Consider the following 20,032-nt stretch of genomic DNA (forward strand, 5'->3'; position numbering starts at 1 on the left):
ACTCTTCCCGCGAAAGTATCAGATGCGACTAGTCGCATCTGATACTATAATTCACGCTTTAATTTCTTATTTTGAGGGATATTTAGGTGCGACGTTTGGTGCGACTTGTCGCACTTAAAATGTCGCACCTGATAGTGATGACTTTCAGGTGCGACAAGTCGCACCTAAAATCATCAGGTGCGCACTTTCAGATGCGACTTTGTCGCATCTAAAGTCGCACCTGATGATACTTTCAGGTGCGACATTGATGCTTTCAGGTGCGACTTTTGTCGCACCTGATGCTATTAATTGTACTAGTGTGTCCGGGATAAATTTTCAAATAATTAACGAGGAAATGGGTGCTCTTTTTCCTCGCCGTCGCACCTTTTTAGGGGTCGGTGAGGTTTTTTAGGAGGCATATTTTTAATTTCACATTCTTCTTTATTATTTTTTCTACCCATTTACTTTAAAATCTTTTCAATTAAGTCCTTTTATATAATTATATAAATTCATTTAAATTATTTTTTTATTATTTTTTTTTTTTACGCCTAACGGGGTCCGAATCCCGTTAGGCGGTAGTCCCGCTACCGTCCCGTTCATTAACGGGACGGGACTCCCGTTTGCCCAAGTAACGGGAGTCCGGGCTTGGCGGGAGCGGGAGTCGCGGTAACTCCCGCCAAGCCAGGTTTAAGCAGAAGAAAAGAAATGAAGAGGGAAATGAGAGGACTTTGGGGGTTTTTAATCTGACTCCCATGTTCACAAGAGAGGGGGAAGACAAAAGAAAAGTCATGACTCTCTCCTCTCTAGAGGTCTCACGGCAACACAAAGAGGGAAAGGAGGTCATTTTCTCCATATTCACAAAAAACTCCAAAAAAGGAAAAAGAGAAGCTACTCTTCAACACCACACGCACACACATAAAAATCATCTCATATTTCCTTCTTCACAATAGATGACAACCAAGAAAAACAAATTACACACCATGACACAACCAAGAAAAAAAAGGTGGAGAAGAAGATGACGCGATGACAACGACGATATGAAATCAAGACGTGGTCGGCGAGCACCGCGAAGACGTGGTCGAAGACCACCGTGAAAGTGTGGTCAGAGAGCACCGTGAAGACTTGGTCGGAGGCCACCGGTCGACGAGTACCGCGAGCATGTGACCAACAAGGACCGCGTGTTCAAGGCCGGCGAGTCACCGACGAGTCGGAGAATGACGAGCCCCGCGAAGCATGTGGCCGGCGAGCCACCGCGAGTCCGTGGCCAGCAAACCGGCGCGAGTCCGAGATCGGCGAGCCTCTGCGAAGACGTGGCCGAAGAGCCGGGTGAAGATCCGTGTCGACAAGCACCCCGGAAACCACCGCGAAGACGTGGTCGGCGAGCACCTCGAAGACGTGGTCGGCGAGCACCGCGAAGGCATGTACGGAGACCACCGCGATTCCGTGGCCGGCGAACCGGCGCGAGTCCGAGATCGACGAGCCCCCGCGAAGGTGTGGTCGGCGAGCCACCGCGAGTCCGTGGCCAGCAAACCGGCGCGAGTCCGAGATCGGCGAGCCTCCGCCAAGACGTGGCCGAAGAGCCGGGTGAAGATCCGTGTCGACAAGCACCCCGGAAACCACCGCGAAGACGTGGTCGGCGAGCACCTCGAAGACGTGGTCGGCGAGCACCGCGAAGGCGTGTACGGAGACCACCGCGATTCCGTGGCCGGCGAACCGGCGCGAGTCCGAGATCGACGAGCCCCCGCGAAGGTGTGGTCGGAGACCACCGCGATACCATGGCCGACGAACCGGCGCGAGTCCGAGATCGACGAGCCCCCGTGAAGGCGTGGTCGGAGACCACTGCGATACCATGGCCGACGAACCGGCGCGAGTTCGAGATCGGCGAGCACCACGAAGATGTGGTCGGAGACCACCGCGAAGACGTGGTCGGCGAGCACCCCGAAGACCGGTCCGGAGAGCCGAGCGAAGACCCGTGGCGGCGAGCATCGCGAAGATACGGTTGGCGAGTACCGCAAAGACGTGGTCGGCGAGCACTCGAAACACCGATCCGAAGAGCCACGAGATAGCGTCACCGACAGACCACTCGACGAGGCGACGAGCCATGAGATAGCGTCCCCGACGGACCACTCGGCGAGGCGACGAGCCACGAGATAGCGTCTCCGACGGACCACTCGGCGAGGCGAAGAGCCACGAGATGGCGCCCCCGACGGACCACTCGGTGAGGCGAAGAGCCACGAGATGGCGTCCCCGATGAACCACTCGGCGAGGCAAAGAGCAACGAGATAGCGTCCCCGACGGACCACTCGGCGAAGAACCACGAGATGGCGCCCCCGACGGATCACTCGGCGAGGCGACAAGCCACGAGATAGCATCCCCGACGGACCACTCGACGAGGCGACAAGCCATGAGATAGCCTCCCCGACGGACCACTCGACGAGGCGACGAGCCACGAGATAGCGTCCCCGAGGACCACTCGGCGAGACGACGAGCCACGAGATAGCGTCCCGACGGACCACTCGACGAGGCGACGAGCCACGAGATAGCGTCCCCGACGAGGCGACGAGCCACGAGACCGAGTCTCTGACGGACTCGTCATCGAGACAAAGAGAACTATAATAAGGCTACCACATACAATATCACCCAAAAGAAGAGAAAATGATAAAGCAAAACACAAAAGAAGAATAATCTACTTTCATTCTCTGTAAAATGGGAGAATAAATATTTATTCTCCCAAACACATTATCTCAAAAACCAAGGTTAATCAAGCCAAATTAAATATACCTCTCTAAAAGTGTCAAGAGCTTGAGTAATCGATTCTCATGCTCTTCACTTAATATGAGGAATATTCCAGCACCACACTCAAATTTTACTCGAATCCTCATCCCGAATCACGACTCAAAGATTCCTATGAAGCTCCGGGACGCTTTGGGCTTTGTCCTAAACTTCCTTGAGCCCCTTGGGATCTCGAAGAGTGATTTTGGACCTATCCAATACTAGGCACGTGACTATTCCAGGCACATCACGTGTTCTTAAATGTTAAATCCAAAAAACGGCTTAACAATTAGTAATCAAGCGAATAATTTTATAAAGGAGCTAGGTGGATGAGCTAATTAGAATTCAATTGTTTTCGATATCTTCTCCAAAATTCCGCAATATGGATTGAGAAATTTAAGCACAAAAGCATGTAAAATCTCAGAAAACACACAAACGGCGTGTTTATTTTTTACGACGCGAGAGAAGCAAAAATGAGCGAAAACAGAAACTATGAGAGTATTATTGAGTGGGTTATTTTCATCTTAGTGAGTAAATATGTATATAATTTTCTTATTTTAAAGATGGTATATATATATTTTGACAGCTGTAGTTGTTTTTTTTTTTTTTTTTTTTTTTTTAAGTTGGTAAACGTAAATTCTGACAAAAAGCAGAAAAGTTTACTATACATGAATTTGCTAAGTTAAAATCCAACGGATTTCCTATCTTATCTTATTTTCAAGGTGGTAGTGAAGCGAGCCCTAATTATTTTTCTTCTGCATTATTTTCCCGTCATAATGCTTTTCAAGGGTCGGTACAATCATTTAATAGGTAGGGTAACAAGTGTTTTCATTCACCTCAATCCAGCACTATAAATAGAGCTGCCATATGCTAGTCATATAGCACTACAACACGAACTAATAAAGACATCAATATTCCATATATTTCTATCAATACAAAGCGATGAAGATGAGCAGGGGTACAGTGGTCATTTTGGCGGTGCTGATGATGGCGTTGGTGGGTTCATCGGCGGCGGGGAACGATGAGAAGACGATCGATGACGGTCTCGTCTTCAGTGGAAACAGGAAGCTGGTGATCATGATGCTGCCACGTCAGCAGCCAAACTGCGGGTCTAAGTACGATAATTGCGGGCCTTGGTATCCTCGCTGCTGCGCTGGCCTCGACTGCATAGGAGCTGGAAGATCCGGAGTTTGCTATTAATAAATTGATCATTATGTCATTATGATATCACCTAAATAACATGCTTGGTTACTATGTATGTTGGCGCTATAGCCATATGATATCAATATTATGTACTTGTATGCTTCGATATTTCATCATGGTATGTGTTCGATATATTCCTCAAAAATGCAGTGAGGGAAAATATTAGAGAATGAATTAAAAAATAATACTAGTAACTATGGCCTCTTTATGTTTGTACACGTTAACCTGCTGAAGAAGATCGACCGTGTAAGTTTTGGGAAAGAAAAAACAAATACAAAAAAGAAAAATAAAAGGGATATTAACATGAAATTCTCTCCGTACAAGTGATTCTCTGAAATCCACTTCCTTTCTTTCCGGTCACCGGAAATTCTGTTCCTAGGAGTGGCTACCCCCCTTGCTAGGAACTCTCCTCTGCGTTCCTTTTTAAAGGATAGTTGGAGCTTTCGCCTCATCCCCGTTCTCCGGCGAACGATGGATGACTTGTGCGAACGGTGGTCAGAACTGGGAGTGGACGACGAAGATGACGAAAACGTGGTGGTCTTCGACGATGATGACCTCTCGGCTGCGAACCCAGACCTCTCTACCTGTCTTTATGGTAAGCTGTTGCGATCAAAATCTTTCAACAGAGGAGCCTTCCGGGCTGTCTTGACCAAAGTTTGGAAACCAAAGGGTTCTCTCTCGATATCGGAGGATAGCAACGGAACCTTTACCTTCAGATTTGGCAAGGCTTCGGATAAGAAAAGAGTGCTTGACGCAAGTCCCTGGAACTTCGACCGATCCCTGCTGGCTTTGCGTGACCCGGTGACTGAGACCAACCCGGTAGACTTCTTCCGATTCGTCCATTTTTGGGTCCAACTTCATGGTCTTCCTGAAAGTAATAGGTCAGTCAAAATGGGTGAGGTCCTGGGAAATAAAATAGGAAGAGTGACCTCCGTCGAGAAAGATAAAGACGGGTTCATCAACGGCGATTTTATCAGAGTTCGTGTCATCTTCGACCTCAGCAAACCATTGAAGACTGGCATTTTGGTCCAGCTCGGTTCTGGCGCCCCAAAAACTTGGGTGGGTTTTAAGTACGAAAAGCTTCAGGACTTTTGCTATGTCTGTGGCAAGATCGGTCATGGCGAGCCTGAATGCTCGGGAGAACGCCCAAAGGAAGGAGAGAAGCAAAGGTTCGGGGCTTGGCTCAGGGGTGTGCCTCCTAACAGACTGGTTGACTCTGTATGGACGTTCAAAGGCTTCGATGCCTCATTGCCAAAAGGTTGGAGAGGGCCAGACCCTCAGAAAAATAAGGTTCGTGACAAAGCTCCCGGGCACCCAGCACAACCTGATCCTCAAGCTACGCATCCGGCGAGTACCCCGACTGCTACCCACGCTCAGCCTCACGACCAACCTGCGGTGAATACTCCGACAGCCACGAGACACCCGACCGCTTCGAGACCTCCGGCGTCGGAATCTGCATCGGAGCCGACCCACATGGCGGTGGAAACCCATGCGATTGTAAAGACCCATAAGAGATGCGTTACCTCGGAATTGGGGACGTCATCCCATTCTTCGGCGAAGTCTGACCCGCCAGCGAGATCTCCAGATCTGTCGGCGGTTTCTTCTCCGGCGATCCCGATAGCCCCCCTCCCCACCGTCAACAAAGGCGCTCCTGGTGCTTCGAGCCCGCGTCGCTCCTCTCCTCCGTCCCCGGCTACCCAGGCGCCGAGCCCGCGTCGCTCCTCTCCTCCGTCCCCGGCTACCCAGGCGCCGGCTGTCATCTCCTCGCCGGAGAGGAAGGTTCCTAAGGACGCGAGGCCCGACGTTAACCCAACGGCTCCTGACACTGCGTCTGGCCGACGTCCTGCCCGAAAACCGAAAACCAGGAGCCAGAAGGTTAGTCGCGTCAGAGCCGCGCGCCGAACTAGCGTCGATCCAACCTACCTTTCACCTGCTCCTGGTTCTGCCTCCCCTATTTCGGGAAATGCTGTCTCTGTCCCTTCGGCCGCTACCCACTTTAAGGGTTTGGGGGCACCTCATGCTCTTAACCCTAATATCGGCCCAAGCCCATCTCCTGCTTCACATATCTCTAGCGATCTGGGCCAGGCCATCCAATTGGCTCCTCCTCCTCAATCCCTCTCGGCTGGGCTTCAGGAAAACTGCCTGGTGGGCCTGGACTCTGTGGGCCTTGGACCTTGCACTCAGATCATTCCCGCTGGGCCTCATAAAACCCAGGAAGGGAAACCTCTTGATGATCTCCCCTCTCTCGGGCCGGTTAGGCAATTGGGCAAGAGAAAGCTCCCCACTCTTGATAAGGGGACAGCGATGAGTTTGCTTTTAGCGGGCCCAGGTGGAGAGGATCACGTCGGATTGGTAGAGTGCGATCGTGGCAGAACGGGAAACCTGAAGAAAATGGCGCGCCTCTCTGGGAGTCTACCTCCTAAGAGCCTCACCCTCGACGCCTCGACGGACTCTCAGGTATGTCCATCTATCACCTCTCATACCCTTTCTCAGTCTGTTCTAGGACATAGAGACTTATTTCCAGCTACACTAGCCTTAGAGGACAGAGATTCCTTCTCGGACACACATGATCTAGGGGATAGAGATTTACTTTCTGCCACACATGACCTAGGTAGGAGAGATTTTACTCGTACTTTGGAAGTTTCTAGTCCTCTAGATTCGACCTTAGTAGTTACTGTTGAGAGAGCGGCGCCCCTCGAGAGTGAGGGCCGCCGAACGCGATGATAGGTGTTATTTGGAACGTCCAGGGGTTGGGTAACCCCGGGACGAGGTCAGCCCTCCTTACTCATGTCCGTGATCATAGCCCCGATTTTATTTTTCTTTCGGAGACCAGATTACGGCGAGAGGGGGCTGAAAGAGTGAGAGTGTTGTTAGGTTTCGATGGTTGTATGACGGTGGACAGTCTTGGTAGGAGTGGAGGCTTGATGTTACTTTGGAGAGAGCCTGTGAGATTCCTACTTGGGACGTTTTCGAGATATCACATTGAGGGAGATCTGGTTAGTGAGCTAGGTGAGAGATGGAGATTTGTGGGGATCTACGGAGACCCAATGAGCACCCAGAGGAGGCATACTTGGGAGCTTCTTCGACGCCTCCGGAGCTCTTCCTCGGGTCCTTGGTTAGTTGGAGGCGATATGAACGAAGTTGCCTCTAACTCAGGGATTAGAGGAGGTAGTGACAGAAGCCCCGGCCAGCTCTTAGCTTTCAGAGACATGATTTTAGATTGCGACATCCATGACTTAGGTTTCGAGGGTGACCCTTTCACCTGGCGCAGAGGAGGTATTGAGGAACGTCTGGACAGATGCCTTGCGAGTCACGAGTGGTGCGACCTCTTCCCTTCGGCAAAAGTTCGACACTTGAGGTTTTGGAGATCGGATCATAGACCTCTACTTCTGCTTACAGCTGGTTTCAGAGACCGCAGGCGGAATAGAAGGCCGAGGAGATTCTTCTTTGAGGAGTCTTGGATAGGTGAGCCAGAGTGTGACGAGCGGATCCGTAGAGCTTGGGGGATGGGTCAAAGTGGTGATCCGAGCCAGAGTCCGAGCTTAGCTGATGCGCTCAGACAGTGTAGCCAGAGCCTCTCCCGCTGGGGCGGGGAGAGGAACAGAGATATCAGAATTAGGATTGAGATGCAGAAGAAGATGGTGGAGATTGCGGGACGATCGGGCCCGAATTTCTGTATGGAGACTTTCAGACGGGAGGAGAGACAGCTTGACGCCTTAGTAGAGAGGGAGGAGCAATACTGGAGACAGAGGAGCAGAGTGTCCTGGATGCGGTGCGGGGATAAGAATACGAAACTTTTTCACCGCAAGGCTTCTGCTAGGAGGAAGAAGAACGCCATCAAAGGTTTGGAGGACGAGCACGGGGATTGGCACAGCGGAGACTCTGAGATAGAGAGGATCGTCTCTGGCTACTTTGGTGATATTTTCTCTTCAGCGAGGCCTTCTCCACAGTGTATTGAGCTTGTTTCTGCGGGCGTACAGCCTAGGATCTCGGAGGCAATGAACGCCGAGTTGGAACGCCCTTTTGAGCCAGGGGAGGTGAGAAATGCGCTTTTCTCGATGGATGCGATCAAGGCCCCGGGAAGTGACGGTTTTCCCGCGATTTTCTACCAGAAATATTGGGACATTGTTGGCTCGTCGGTCCTGAAGACCTGCCTTGGGATTCTTAACGACGGGGATGAGGTGGCCACCATTAATGATACTGTGATTACCCTTATCCCCAAAGTAGAGGACCCGAGACGAGTCAGTGACTTCAGACCGATAAGCCTGTGCAATGTGATCTATAAGATAGTGGCCAAGTGTTTGGTCAACCGTCTTAAGAGCACTATGCACGATGCTATTTCTGAGTCCCAAAGCGCTTTTGTTGGTGGTAGGCTGATCTTCGACAATGTCATGGTCGGTTTCGAGGCTCTCCATACGATGAAGCGGAAACGCTTCGGAAATGGAAGATGCGCGTCTCTCAAGCTTGACATGGCTAAGGCTTTTGACAGGGTCGAGTGGGTCTACCTAGAGTCGATGATGTTGAGACTGGGTTACAGCACGCAGTGGGTGCACCTCATCATGAGATGCGTTACCTCAGTCAGGTTTGCTTTCAACATCAACGGCTCCACCCGAGGCAGTGTGACTCCCTTCAGAGGCCTCCGCCAGGGGGACCCTCTCTCCCCTTTCTTATTCCTCTTCTACTCTGAGGGTCTCTCGAGCCTCCTTCGAGCGAGCGAGGATGCTGGGGCGATATCAGGAGTCCGTTTCCGGGACCTTCACGTGTCTCACCTCCTCTTCGCGGATGATAGCATGGTTTTCTGTCGAGCGATACCTGATGAGTGCGAGAGGGTCACAGACATTTTACGGACTTATTCAGAGGCCTCGGGCCAGATGGTGAACTTTCAAAAGTCCGATGTTTGTTTCGGTACGGAGGTTAGCGATGAGGAGGGCGAGGTTCTGGCTCAGATCCTAGGTGTTAGGAAGACGGACTGCCATAAGCGGTACCTGGGTCTTCCCGCGTTCAGTGGCCGGAGGAAGGCGGAGCTTTTTTGGTTTGTGAGAGACCGTGTCTGGGCTAAGATTAAGAGCTGGAACGGTCTCTCCCTCTCGCAGGCTGGAAGAGAGGTCCTCATCAAATCCGTCCTTCAGTCGATCCCTAGCTACGTGGCCTCGTGCCATAAGATCCCTCTGCGCCTGATTAGAGACATCCATTAGGCGATCGCCAGATTCTGGTGGGGGGGTGGAATGGCAACGAAGAAGATCCACTGGTGCAAGTGGGAGGACCTCACGCGTCACAAGTCAGAAGGCGGGATGGGCTTCAGAGATCTGGAGAAGTCCAACCAGGCCCTTCTGGCTAAGTGTGTCTGGAGGCTCCTCAGGAGACCGGATAGTCTGGTAGGACGAGTCTATAGACAGAGCTACTTCTCATACGGTGATATTATGACGGCCCTCCCTGGCTCGTGTAGCTCTTCTATTTGGCGCAGTCTTCTTTGAGGTCGTGAGATCATTCAGTCTGGTTCGAGATGGCGGATCGGGGACGGGGAGTCTGTGTTGGTCATAGGCGACAGTTGAGTTCCGAGGGACAGACCGGCCACCTGGATTGATCCCCCTTGGATCCCCCCCGATATGCGTGTAGCTGAGCTTATGCGTGTCGACGGTAGCTGGGACGTCGATCTTATTTCAGCGATGTTCGGGGAGGAGGACGCTGCGGCGATCCTGAGCATTCCGTGTGGTGGTGAGGGTACTCCTGATGTGCGTCGCTGGCATTTCACGGAGAACGGAGAGTACTCCGTCAAGAGCGGCTACCGCGTCGCGATGGGGATGGCCAGTACTCCGGTCGCCAGCTCTTCAGATCCGACGGCAATGGAGAAGTGGTGGACGAAGTTCTGGCAGCTGAGAGTCCCTCCTAAGGTGAAACTCTTCTGCTGGCGAGTCTGTTTAGGCCAGATCCCGGCCAGAGCAGTCTTAGCCAAGAAGAGGATCACCTCTGACGACAACTGTCCTGTCTGTCAAGAGGCGAGAGAGACTATTTTCCACGCGTTTTGGGGTTGCAGGTGGAGTAGGAGAGTCTGGAAAGAGGTGGGCTTCAGCCACATTCTTCCGCCTTTCAGGGACGGCGATGCTTTCGACGCTATCCTCAGAGCGACGGAGACCCTTGAGGTTCGTTTTCATGAGCTTTTCATTACCATTATTTGGGAACTTTGGATCCACAGGAACAATGTCTTGGCCGGGAGATCAGCTTGGAGCCAGCCACAGCTAGTCCAGTGGACGGTGAGCTTCCTCGAAGAGTACAGAGCGGCTACGGTTGTGGAGACTCCGACGAGTACGAGGGTGACTACGACCCCCAGATGGACCCCTCCTAGCGACGGGACCCTCTCGATTAATGTCGACGCGGCACTCGCTCGCGACCGTGGAGGCTTCGGTGTCGGTTGTATTGTCCGAAACCACACCGGAGAGGTGATCGCCTCGCATACGCTTTTCCTGGCTAGGGGGTTCTCCCCCCAGCTTGCGGAAGCGTATGCTGTCCTCCAGGGCATAGAGCTAGTTCGCAGCGTCGGTGGCAGGAGAGCGGAGATCCAGTCTGACTGCTTGGGGGTGGTGAGCTTGATCGACGAGGGCGTGACACCGGCGACAGAGCTTGGGACGATCCTGCACCGCATCTACAGAGAGGTGAGGGAGCTTGAGGTTTTTCGCATTATGCATATTTCTCGTCTTTGTAATGTTGCTGCGCATAATCTAGCGCGCTATGCGGTTAACCATCACTCGTCCTCGACCTGACTGGGTTTAGTCCCGCCTTGTTCGGAAGAGGCCATTAGAGCCGATGATCGCGAGTTGAGGTCCCGCGCGGCCTCCTAGGGCCTTGTTTGTTTGAGTTTATTTATGTCTTTTCCGTTGGTTCTGTTTCACTCTTATCTTTGTAACCACGGTTTTCCTCCGCCATACGTGAGGGCTTTTATGATATTTCGTGGCACCGACCACGTTTCCTCAAAAAAAAAAAAAGTTTTGGGAAAGAAAAAAAAAATACAAATAGAGTATTGAACCATGAATTGGCTTAAGTAGGTGTGTGTCTAAATCATTTGTATCATCTATTACAAGTGCTAATGGGAACAAACATGAACACAATACCTTAAATAAAAACGAATAAAGTGCACCGGCCTGAATTTTGACCTAAGTTCTATTACAGGGTTTCTAAGCCCACGTGTCTAGTTACTGCGAACCTATGTTTTCCCCAACATTTTATGGGAATTTTCATATGAAACTTCATGTCATATTTTATGCCTGTACGTATCTTTTTATTTTTTATTTTTTATTTTTTTATGGCAATGCCTTCGGTGTCTTGACACGTTATTGTTCACATACATCTATTTGAAAAATACTAGAAAATTTACCCTAAAAATATCGCTTAAGTCGTACACTTGGTATTTCGTTCGCTAAAAAAAAGACTCTAAAAGTGTCATGGAGACCACCTCCAAAATCCTTTAACATTCAAATAAAAAAAATAGTGGACAGTCTTCCTTGGTTGGGGTCTTGATATCTTCTTGCTGGCTATATATCATAAATAGAGAAACAAAAACAAATAACGAGTCGCTGCTATATATCATAAATAGAAAGGAAAAGAAATGAAAATAATAGTATAGAAATATTGTTTTTAGTCTAGATTATAAGGAAAAGCGCCAAAATGTACTGAAGCTGGGACAAGGGGGTTCCTGTGTATATCGTTCATATATACTAGTTAATTTGGCCATGCCCCAGCATGACCAATTATTTTATTTAACATAAAAATAAATAAATATTTTATACCTTAAATTATATGAATTTTGTTGGATTAAAATTCTTAATTAATTATCTTTTTTACGATCACATTTAAAAAAATACTTTAAATGGTACTTACATTCTCAATTTAAAAAATATATATAGTTGAGCTATAATATATTACTATGGGAAAATCTTCAAATGGTGTTGAAGAGAAATATATATATATATATATATATATATATATATATATATATATAAATCAAAGAGTTTATCTTTAGATTCACATATATAATTGTAACTATTATTCATTGAAAACCTGTTAAAAGAACTATAAACATGTATAAAACCAATATTTATAAATCATCATAAAGCCAAATCATGAATTGATAAAACTAGGAAGTGGAATTAATACAATGGATTCAAAAGCAAGAAAAAAAGAAGGTAGAAGACTCAACTTGTTTTTATTTTGTATACAAATATTCTTATGGTTGGAATTTATAGTTGTGTTTCCATATTTGAATTATTGAATTTTGAATATTTGTGTTTCCATATAGTTGTATTTATAAAAATGAAGAGAAAATTGAATTATTGAATTTTATTCTAAAAGAACGAATCTATAATTTTGTTTCCATATTTGAATAGAGAGAAAATTGAAATGAAATTATTGTTATGTTTTTTTGTATTAATTAATCAGGATAGATCTAACGTAGCTAATTAATAAATTTTATTCTAAAAGAATGAATCTATAGTTGTATTTCCAGATGATGTATATACTTCCAAGTGCCATGGTATATTTTTCGTATAATATATTACTACAAAACATATAATATATGTATGTGTATATATATATATATATATATATATATGTTTTTTTTCTATCGAATGTGTGTGTATATATATATATATATATAATATATGTATGTGATGATAATTATGTTTCTGTTTGCGTGTGAGAGAAGAATTGGGGAGAGAAGGAATCGAGATCAACTAATACCTCTTTATGTAGTCTCTTTCTCCCAAATGAATAAAACAAGATAAATGAGAAGAAAGCAAAAAAAATAAAGCATGCACTGCCTCAACTGTTTCTCTTTTAGGGAAGTGCCTCTTCCATTCTATTTCGTAATAGTGTGACACTTGTTAAGCATGTTTCCTACGCAAGAAAGAGAAATACTGAAAGGAAAAAAAAAAAAAAAAAAAAAAAAAAGGAATCATATTGTGTCACGTGGGGTTTCCTTACCTCTTGTGAGTTGTGACACGCTCTTTTAATTAGACGACATATCTATCTGAAATATTTGAACAAAATTGTGATCAAATTATCATTTAGAACAAAATTTATAAAATAACATTAAAATTATATAATACGAATTATCTATATGAAAATGGGAGGCTGCTTGGATGGAAGGCAAAGACACTGTCGTTTTTTTTTTGGTATAGATATGAAAAAATAATGGGCCCCCGGTTAAACAACAGATGACTGATGACCTACTGAGTAAAAAGCTTCAAATGATATCCATCAATTTAATAAGTTGTTGGCAATAGTAAATGTGTGAAACACATGTAATATGTGTAAACTGTAAAGTAATCTGAAAGTTATAACTTATAACTATTTTTTTTTATTATAATTATTTTATCAAAGTTAAAGTGAGTTGTCCCTTTCGTACCCGTTCTATCATTTCATGTATGTACAGCTCTTTCGTCCAGATCCAATTTTTTTATGAAATGAAAAACTATGGTACTTTTAAGTTTTAACTCGTTGCAATAAAGCAAAATGACGCCAAGTCCAACCACGTATTTTGGCCAGAATATTAAAAGTCAAGCCTCGGACTCGTTATGGCTTGGCCTTAATTTAGCTAGGGAAGTCCAGTTTGAGACGTCTAACTCGTGGTATTCGAAACGTCTTTTGGCGTTTTTATTTTTAATTGTCGACGTGCTTCACTGTGTCCCTCATTTCATTCGATGATGTTCTTCAATTAAAATATCCAAATTAAGAAATTAATAATTTATAATTTAATTAGATCCCTATATATTAGAAATAGCCAAATATTTACTTTTACTCTTCAAATAATAAAATAGTTAAATCCGTCTCTATAAAAAAGGCGGATTCGTCTTGTTTTGGATTAAACTATTTTCTTAATATTTTTCATAATAGTTCGGCAATAATATTAATTTAGGAGCTTAAATGAGCCACATGTCTACCTCCTGTATATTAATATGTATTTTTGTGTAGCTGATTGCATAAAATCTACTATTAATTTTAAGAGTGAATCAATTTCAAACATACTGGATGTCAGCCATTAGGAGATAATAAGATACACTCTTAACAGTGTTCTTTTTCAAACTTTACAAACGGCAAAATTTTAGTAATAATTATGGACTGGGAAATTGGCTGTCAAATTGGGACTGGACAATACTGACTACTGAGATATAGCAATTGCACCATTAAAAGCATGAGGACAAATAGAAGAAGAAGAAGAAGAAGAAGAAGAAGAAGAAGAAAAAAGCGTTCATGAGAGCAAATAAATAATAATTTTGGTAGGGAAACTCATAATGTCAATTCCTTGTTTAGTTCCTTCCTCGACAGTCATAAAAGGCTGAAAGTACCACTATAATAAAAATTAAACCCGAATAATCTACACAAAATTTATTATTTAGAAAAAAAATATATAATCTTCGGTGTGTTAGATTTATAAAGTATTGGCAGATTCAAGAACACTACATTGACAGTGTTATTGATAAACACGTTTTCTGCGAACTAATCACCTATGTAGGAACACGAATTGTTGCAAGTTTTTTATTTTTTTTTTAAGGTATACGTAGTCATATTTACACTTTTACATTGTTATATAGCTAACTTTTCATAAATATTAGATAAATGATCACGTCCATGTATTTACAAGCGTAAATTGACGTAAATATCACTATTTTATTTCAATGAAATGACGAACCAGGAATGTCACATCATGTTTGTGACCATTTACTTAGTATTTACGAAATGATGGCTATATAACAATATGAAAATATAAATATGGCTAGTTACCTAATTATTTGTTTTTAATAGTTTTTTGTGTGCTTATGGTGATTTACAAGTTTGAGAGAGTATTTTAATGCCGTTATTGAGTCACTTGATACTTCTGAGCAACGGGAGGTCAAAACAAGTCAGAAGGGAGTGCTAAGGCCATTTTCAGCATAGAGACGAGAATTTCAAGGCAACCAACCGCCCACAGCTCGGATCAACCTCGTGCGCGCGCTCAGATATATAAATTAATGGTGGATTCAAGAATATTATACTGTAATGTAGTAAAATTTTGGTGTGTATGAATTATTGATTATAATATTATGACATTGCTTTCACATGGTACAAAGATCCTCTAAAATAGCCTACAAGAACATTGCGCAATTCTCGGATATATTGGGCCCTACATCGACCCTCACGTAATCTGAGCACCATGGCAAGAGTCTTTGGTAGCTCAGGTCCACGGCGATGAGAGTCTTCCATTTAAACTCAAATTAACACTAGCACGAGTCTTCGGCCACCAAGAGTATCAAAGAGAGTCTTCGGCCTTATTAGCTTCGGTTTGCGGCAAAGAGCTTCCCGACCATTTAGGTCTGCCGCAAGATGAAGCTCCAAGTCCTCGGCAAGATTCTTCGACCTAGCTTGGGTTCATGTCGAGAAGAGTCTTCGTCATTTGTTAAGGCCTAGTTTGATGTGGCATTTTCTTTCTTTATTATTTGCTTATCTTTAATTGATTTAATGTATAGTCCTACGTGACTTAGTCACTTTACCTTTTAATGTTTCATTGCTCAGAGTGTAAGATCTATACTCTATACTCATATTCATTCACTTCCGTCAATATACCAAACACTATTGAGCTCACTTTCTCTCTAGATCTCAATATGTATCAGAGCCCTCCGACATCGGAAAAGGAAAGTCTGATCATGGCCTACGGCATCGATTAGCTCAATTGAAGACATAACAAGATCTTCACCTGCGAGATTTAATCCAATCGTTTTCAACAATTCAATTGGAATGAAGCTGAATCTCAACAACTTTCTCGTTTGGAGAAATCAAGTTCTCTCTACTACAAGAGGACATGATCTACAAGACTTTCTTCTCAACACAAGTGCGTCACCGGCGAAATACGAAGAACTTGGATATGAAGAACTTGAGAAGATCAATCTAGTGTATCGATTGTAGGAGAGACAAGACCAAATGTTTTTGTCTTGGCTACTATCATAAATGACAGAAGGATGTTCTATCGCGAATGGTGAACTTTGACACAGCTGCACAGACCTGAAAAACGCTTGAAGTTTACTACGCACAACAAATTCGTGCTAAGATCTCTCAATTCAAAACTCAACTTTCTAGGACCAAGAAAGTTGATATCTCGATGAATGAATATATTTTAATGATCATGAACCTAGTAGAGTTGCTAACCTAAGTCGAAAATAAGTCTGAAGTCAAAGAGCATGTCGAAGCGATATGTGAAGGATTACCTGATGAATACGAGACTTTCATTCTAGCTACTATTGCACGAAATGATGTGTTCACTGTCGAGGAAATAGAAGCTCTCGTTCTGTCTATGGAAGCAAGGATTGAAAAGAAAAATTCAGAGCTAGATCTATCTCAACAGAAGAACAAATCATTGATGAATGCAAATTACTCCTCTATACACGATCTTACAATGATCGTAGATGAGGAGGATCAACATTTCATGGCCAGAGACAGAAATTCAATGGAGGTGCACATCAACACTCAGATGGTTAGCAAAAGTATGGCAACAACAATTTCAGAGTACGTGGCCATGGTTTTGTCTATCGCGGCTTCCAATCAATAGACCTCAGTGCCAAGTCTGTGGCAAGATTTGTCATCTTGCTCTTGTCTACTTCTACAAATTCGATGAGTCATTCAAAGGTCACTCTCAGCTTCAAAACACAAGATCGCAAGCTCAGTCATCTGGTGCTGCTCAAGTCTATGTTGCTCAGACAACTGTTTCACCTCTAAGACATTCAGAGCCAAAACTGGTACACACAAGAGCAATCCTAGTATTCACCTGATTCAGACTGGTATCTAGACTCGGGAGCAACCAACCACGTGACATCGGAGCTGTAAAATTTGGATCTCAAGTCTGAGTACCATGGCTCATAATAACTTCATGTTGGTGATGGTAAGGGTTTACTAATTAAGCATATTGGTCAAACATGATTTCAGTCACCTTTTTCCAGTCACAAATCAGACCTCAAAACACTCCTACATGTGCCATAAATAACCAAAAGTATACTCAGTGTCTATAAATTCTGCTATGATAACGTGTATTTTGAATTTCATTCTTCTTCTTGTTGTGGTAAAGATCAAAATACCACGATTATACTTTTGGAGGGCATGCTTACGGATGGATTGTAAGTGTCTGACAAGACTTGAGTTTCTTTCAACTTTGTGTCCAAGTCTAGAGTCACTCAATTAAAGTCTTCTTGTTCTAAGTCTATCTCAAATTGTAAAGCCTATATCTCTACTAGTGTTTCAAACTCGGAATTGTTTAGACTTTTTCTATCCCTCTTGTAAGGTTGTTCAAAGTGTTATGCCCAAGTGTAATATTCTTTTTAGATTAAATAAAATCACTACATATATTTGTTCAGCTTGTTGCTATGGAAAAATACATAAATTTCCATATTTTCCTTCTAAAACTATTATACGAAACCCCTTGAACTTGTGGTCACTGATCTTTGGGTCCATCACGTGTTCAATCTAGAAATGGCTTTAAATACTACATCACTTTTGCAGATGCTTTCACAAGATATAGCTGAATTTACATCTTAAAAGAAAAATATGAAGCGTTCACAATATTCCAAAATTTCAAAGCTCAAGTTGAGTTACAGTTTTCATACAAAATCAAATGTGTCCAATCTGATTGGGGTGGTGAGTTTAGACCATTCAAAAAAAATTTATAGTCTTTAGGACAGTCCATCAAAAATCATGCCCTCATGCTCATGAAGAAAATGGTCTAGTTGAGAGAAAACACAAGCAGATTGTTGAAAATGGTTTGGCTCTCCTTTCTCAAGATCAACTTCCTTTCAAATACTAGGATGAGTCTTTTAGATATGCAATGTGTCTTTTTAACAGATTTTCCACTACAGTTCTCAATGGAAACACTCATTTCCAAGCTCTCTTCAAGCAAACTTCTAAATATGGTCATCTAAGAGTTTTTGGGTGTGCTTGTTATCCAAATATCATACCATATAACTCTCATAAACTAGCCTTCAGATCCACTCTCTCTGACTTTCTTGGGGTGAGTAAAAATCACAAAATTTATAAGCGCTTGGATGGCAATGGTCGTGTCTATATTTCATGTGATGTTATTTTCAATGAGACCTTGTTTCCTTATCCTACCTTATTCCAACACTCCACCTCTTCCTATGTACCTTGTCCTAGCTTTTCTTCAAATCCTTCTTAGTCAATCCCCTCGGTCCCACCAGTTACCCACATCTCTTCAGATGTTGACAATATGTGCATTCTAGTACTCCTATGCTATCGTCGTCTGTTGTTACACGGTGCATCTTCTTCTGAAGTTACTCTATCTGTTGAGTCTCTTATTTTGCATGGACTTGGCACTATTGTCATTGATCTACCTGTTGAGCTATGTATATAGCTCATAATACTCATCACATGGTGACTCACGCTAAAAATGGTGTCTACAAGTCTCGTGTCTGTAGTGCTATTGTAGAAACAAATTTTGCGGCGTTAGCTCTTGCTTCTCATGAGTGGAATGGTGCGATGACAGATGAATATCTGGCTTTGATGAAGAATGATACTTGGTATCTCATAAACCTCCCTCCTGATCGAAAATCTGTCGGTTGTAAGTGGATTTTCAAGCTCAAACAAAATGCTGATGGCTATTTGAATACGCACAATGCCAGACTTGTGGCACAGGAATATGGTCAAATAGCTAGGTTCGACTATAATGAGACCTTTTCTCAAGTTGCTAAGCCTACTATAATCCACATTACTCTAATTGTTGCTTTATCTCAATCTTGGCATGTTAGACAGCTAGATGTTAAAAAAAAACATTTTTAAATGGGGACTTGGACGAGGAGGTTTACATGGCTCAACCACAAGGATTTGGTGATTCTACCTATCATAATCATGTGTGATGTTTGAAGAAGTCATTATATGGCTTGAAGCAAGCTCCTAAAGCCTAGTTTGGTAAACTAAATCAAGCTATGTCCTCTTTTAGTTTTACTGCTTCTCAGACTGTTGAGTCCTTCTTTATCAACTCTTCTTCAGGCACTCAGATATTTGTGGTGGTCTATGATGATGAAATTTTGGTCAGTGGAAGTGATTCAAACCAAGTTGAGCTCATGATATCTAAACTCAGTGATATGTTCTCAATTAAAGATCTTGGTTTTTTGGATTTTTTTCTTGGGAATTCAAGTGCTCAAGACAGATTATGGTCTTCTTCTGTGCCAAAACAAGTACATTAAGGACCTCCTAGGCAAGGCTACAATGCAATTTGCTAGGTCTAGCAATACTCCTATGATTAGTGGTCTTAAACTCATAGCATATGGGAATGATTGTGTGATTGATGCTCAAATGTACAAGAGTATTGTGGGAGGGCTTTAGTGTGTCACTATCACTCGTTCTGAGTTTTCCTTTTCAGTGAACAAAGTGTGTCAATTCATGCATAGTCCTCTGCACGCTCATTGGGTGGCAGTGAAACGTATATTGAGATATCTTGCAGGGACACTATATTTTGGTTATCATGTCTCAGAGGCTTCTCGTTTCAACATCTCAGCCTTTAGTGATGGTGACTGGGGGCTGACCCTGATGATCAGAAGACTACTTCAGGTTGCTGTGTTTTTCTTGGTGGCAATTCAGTAGCTTGGAGCTCGAAGAAGCAGCACACGATCTCTTGCTCTTCTACTGAAGCAGAGTTCCGAAGTATAGCAGCTGTGGTGTCTGAGGCCCCGTGTATTTGTTCATTTTTTCATTAGTCTCAGCTAATCCAATTTTGCACGGTCGAACTAAGCATGTGGAGATGGATCTTTATTTTGTTCGAGACAAAATGGCACAAGGTCTGATTCAAGTAAAACATGTACCTGCATGTGATTAGGTTGTTGATGTTATTACCAAGGTGATATCCAGCTCAAGCTTCCCTATACTCAAGTCCAAACTCAAAGTTGAAAGCCTTGCAACCTTGAGTTTTAGGGGGACTGTTAAGGCCTCAGCCTGATGTGGCATTTCCTTTCTTTATTATTCGCTTATCTTTAGTTGCTTTAATGTAAAGGCATGTCCTATGTGGCTTAGTCACTTTCCCTTTTACTGTTTCATTGCTCTGAGTATAAGATCT

General features: G+C 44.0%; 1 protein-coding gene across 1 annotated transcript; it reads left to right on the top strand.

Annotated features, from left to right (window-relative positions):
- Window positions 1-18,351: 18,351 nt before the first annotated feature.
- Window positions 18,352-19,563, top strand: LOC149404623 (uncharacterized). The gene is made up of 4 exons (XM_089607610.1): window positions 18,352-18,635; window positions 18,920-19,020; window positions 19,118-19,285; window positions 19,424-19,563. Exons 1-4 carry the CDS (start codon window positions 18,352-18,354, stop codon window positions 19,561-19,563), a joined length of 693 nt encoding a protein of 230 aa, XP_089463736.1.
- Window positions 19,564-20,032: the final 469 nt, after the last annotated feature.

The sequence above is a fragment of the Urtica dioica genome, chromosome 2 (genome assembly GCF_054948205.1).
Source record: "Urtica dioica subsp. dioica isolate 48M chromosome 2, U.dioica_male_clone48M_v1_H2, whole genome shotgun sequence".
NCBI lineage: Eukaryota > Viridiplantae > Streptophyta > Magnoliopsida > Rosales > Urticaceae > Urtica > Urtica dioica.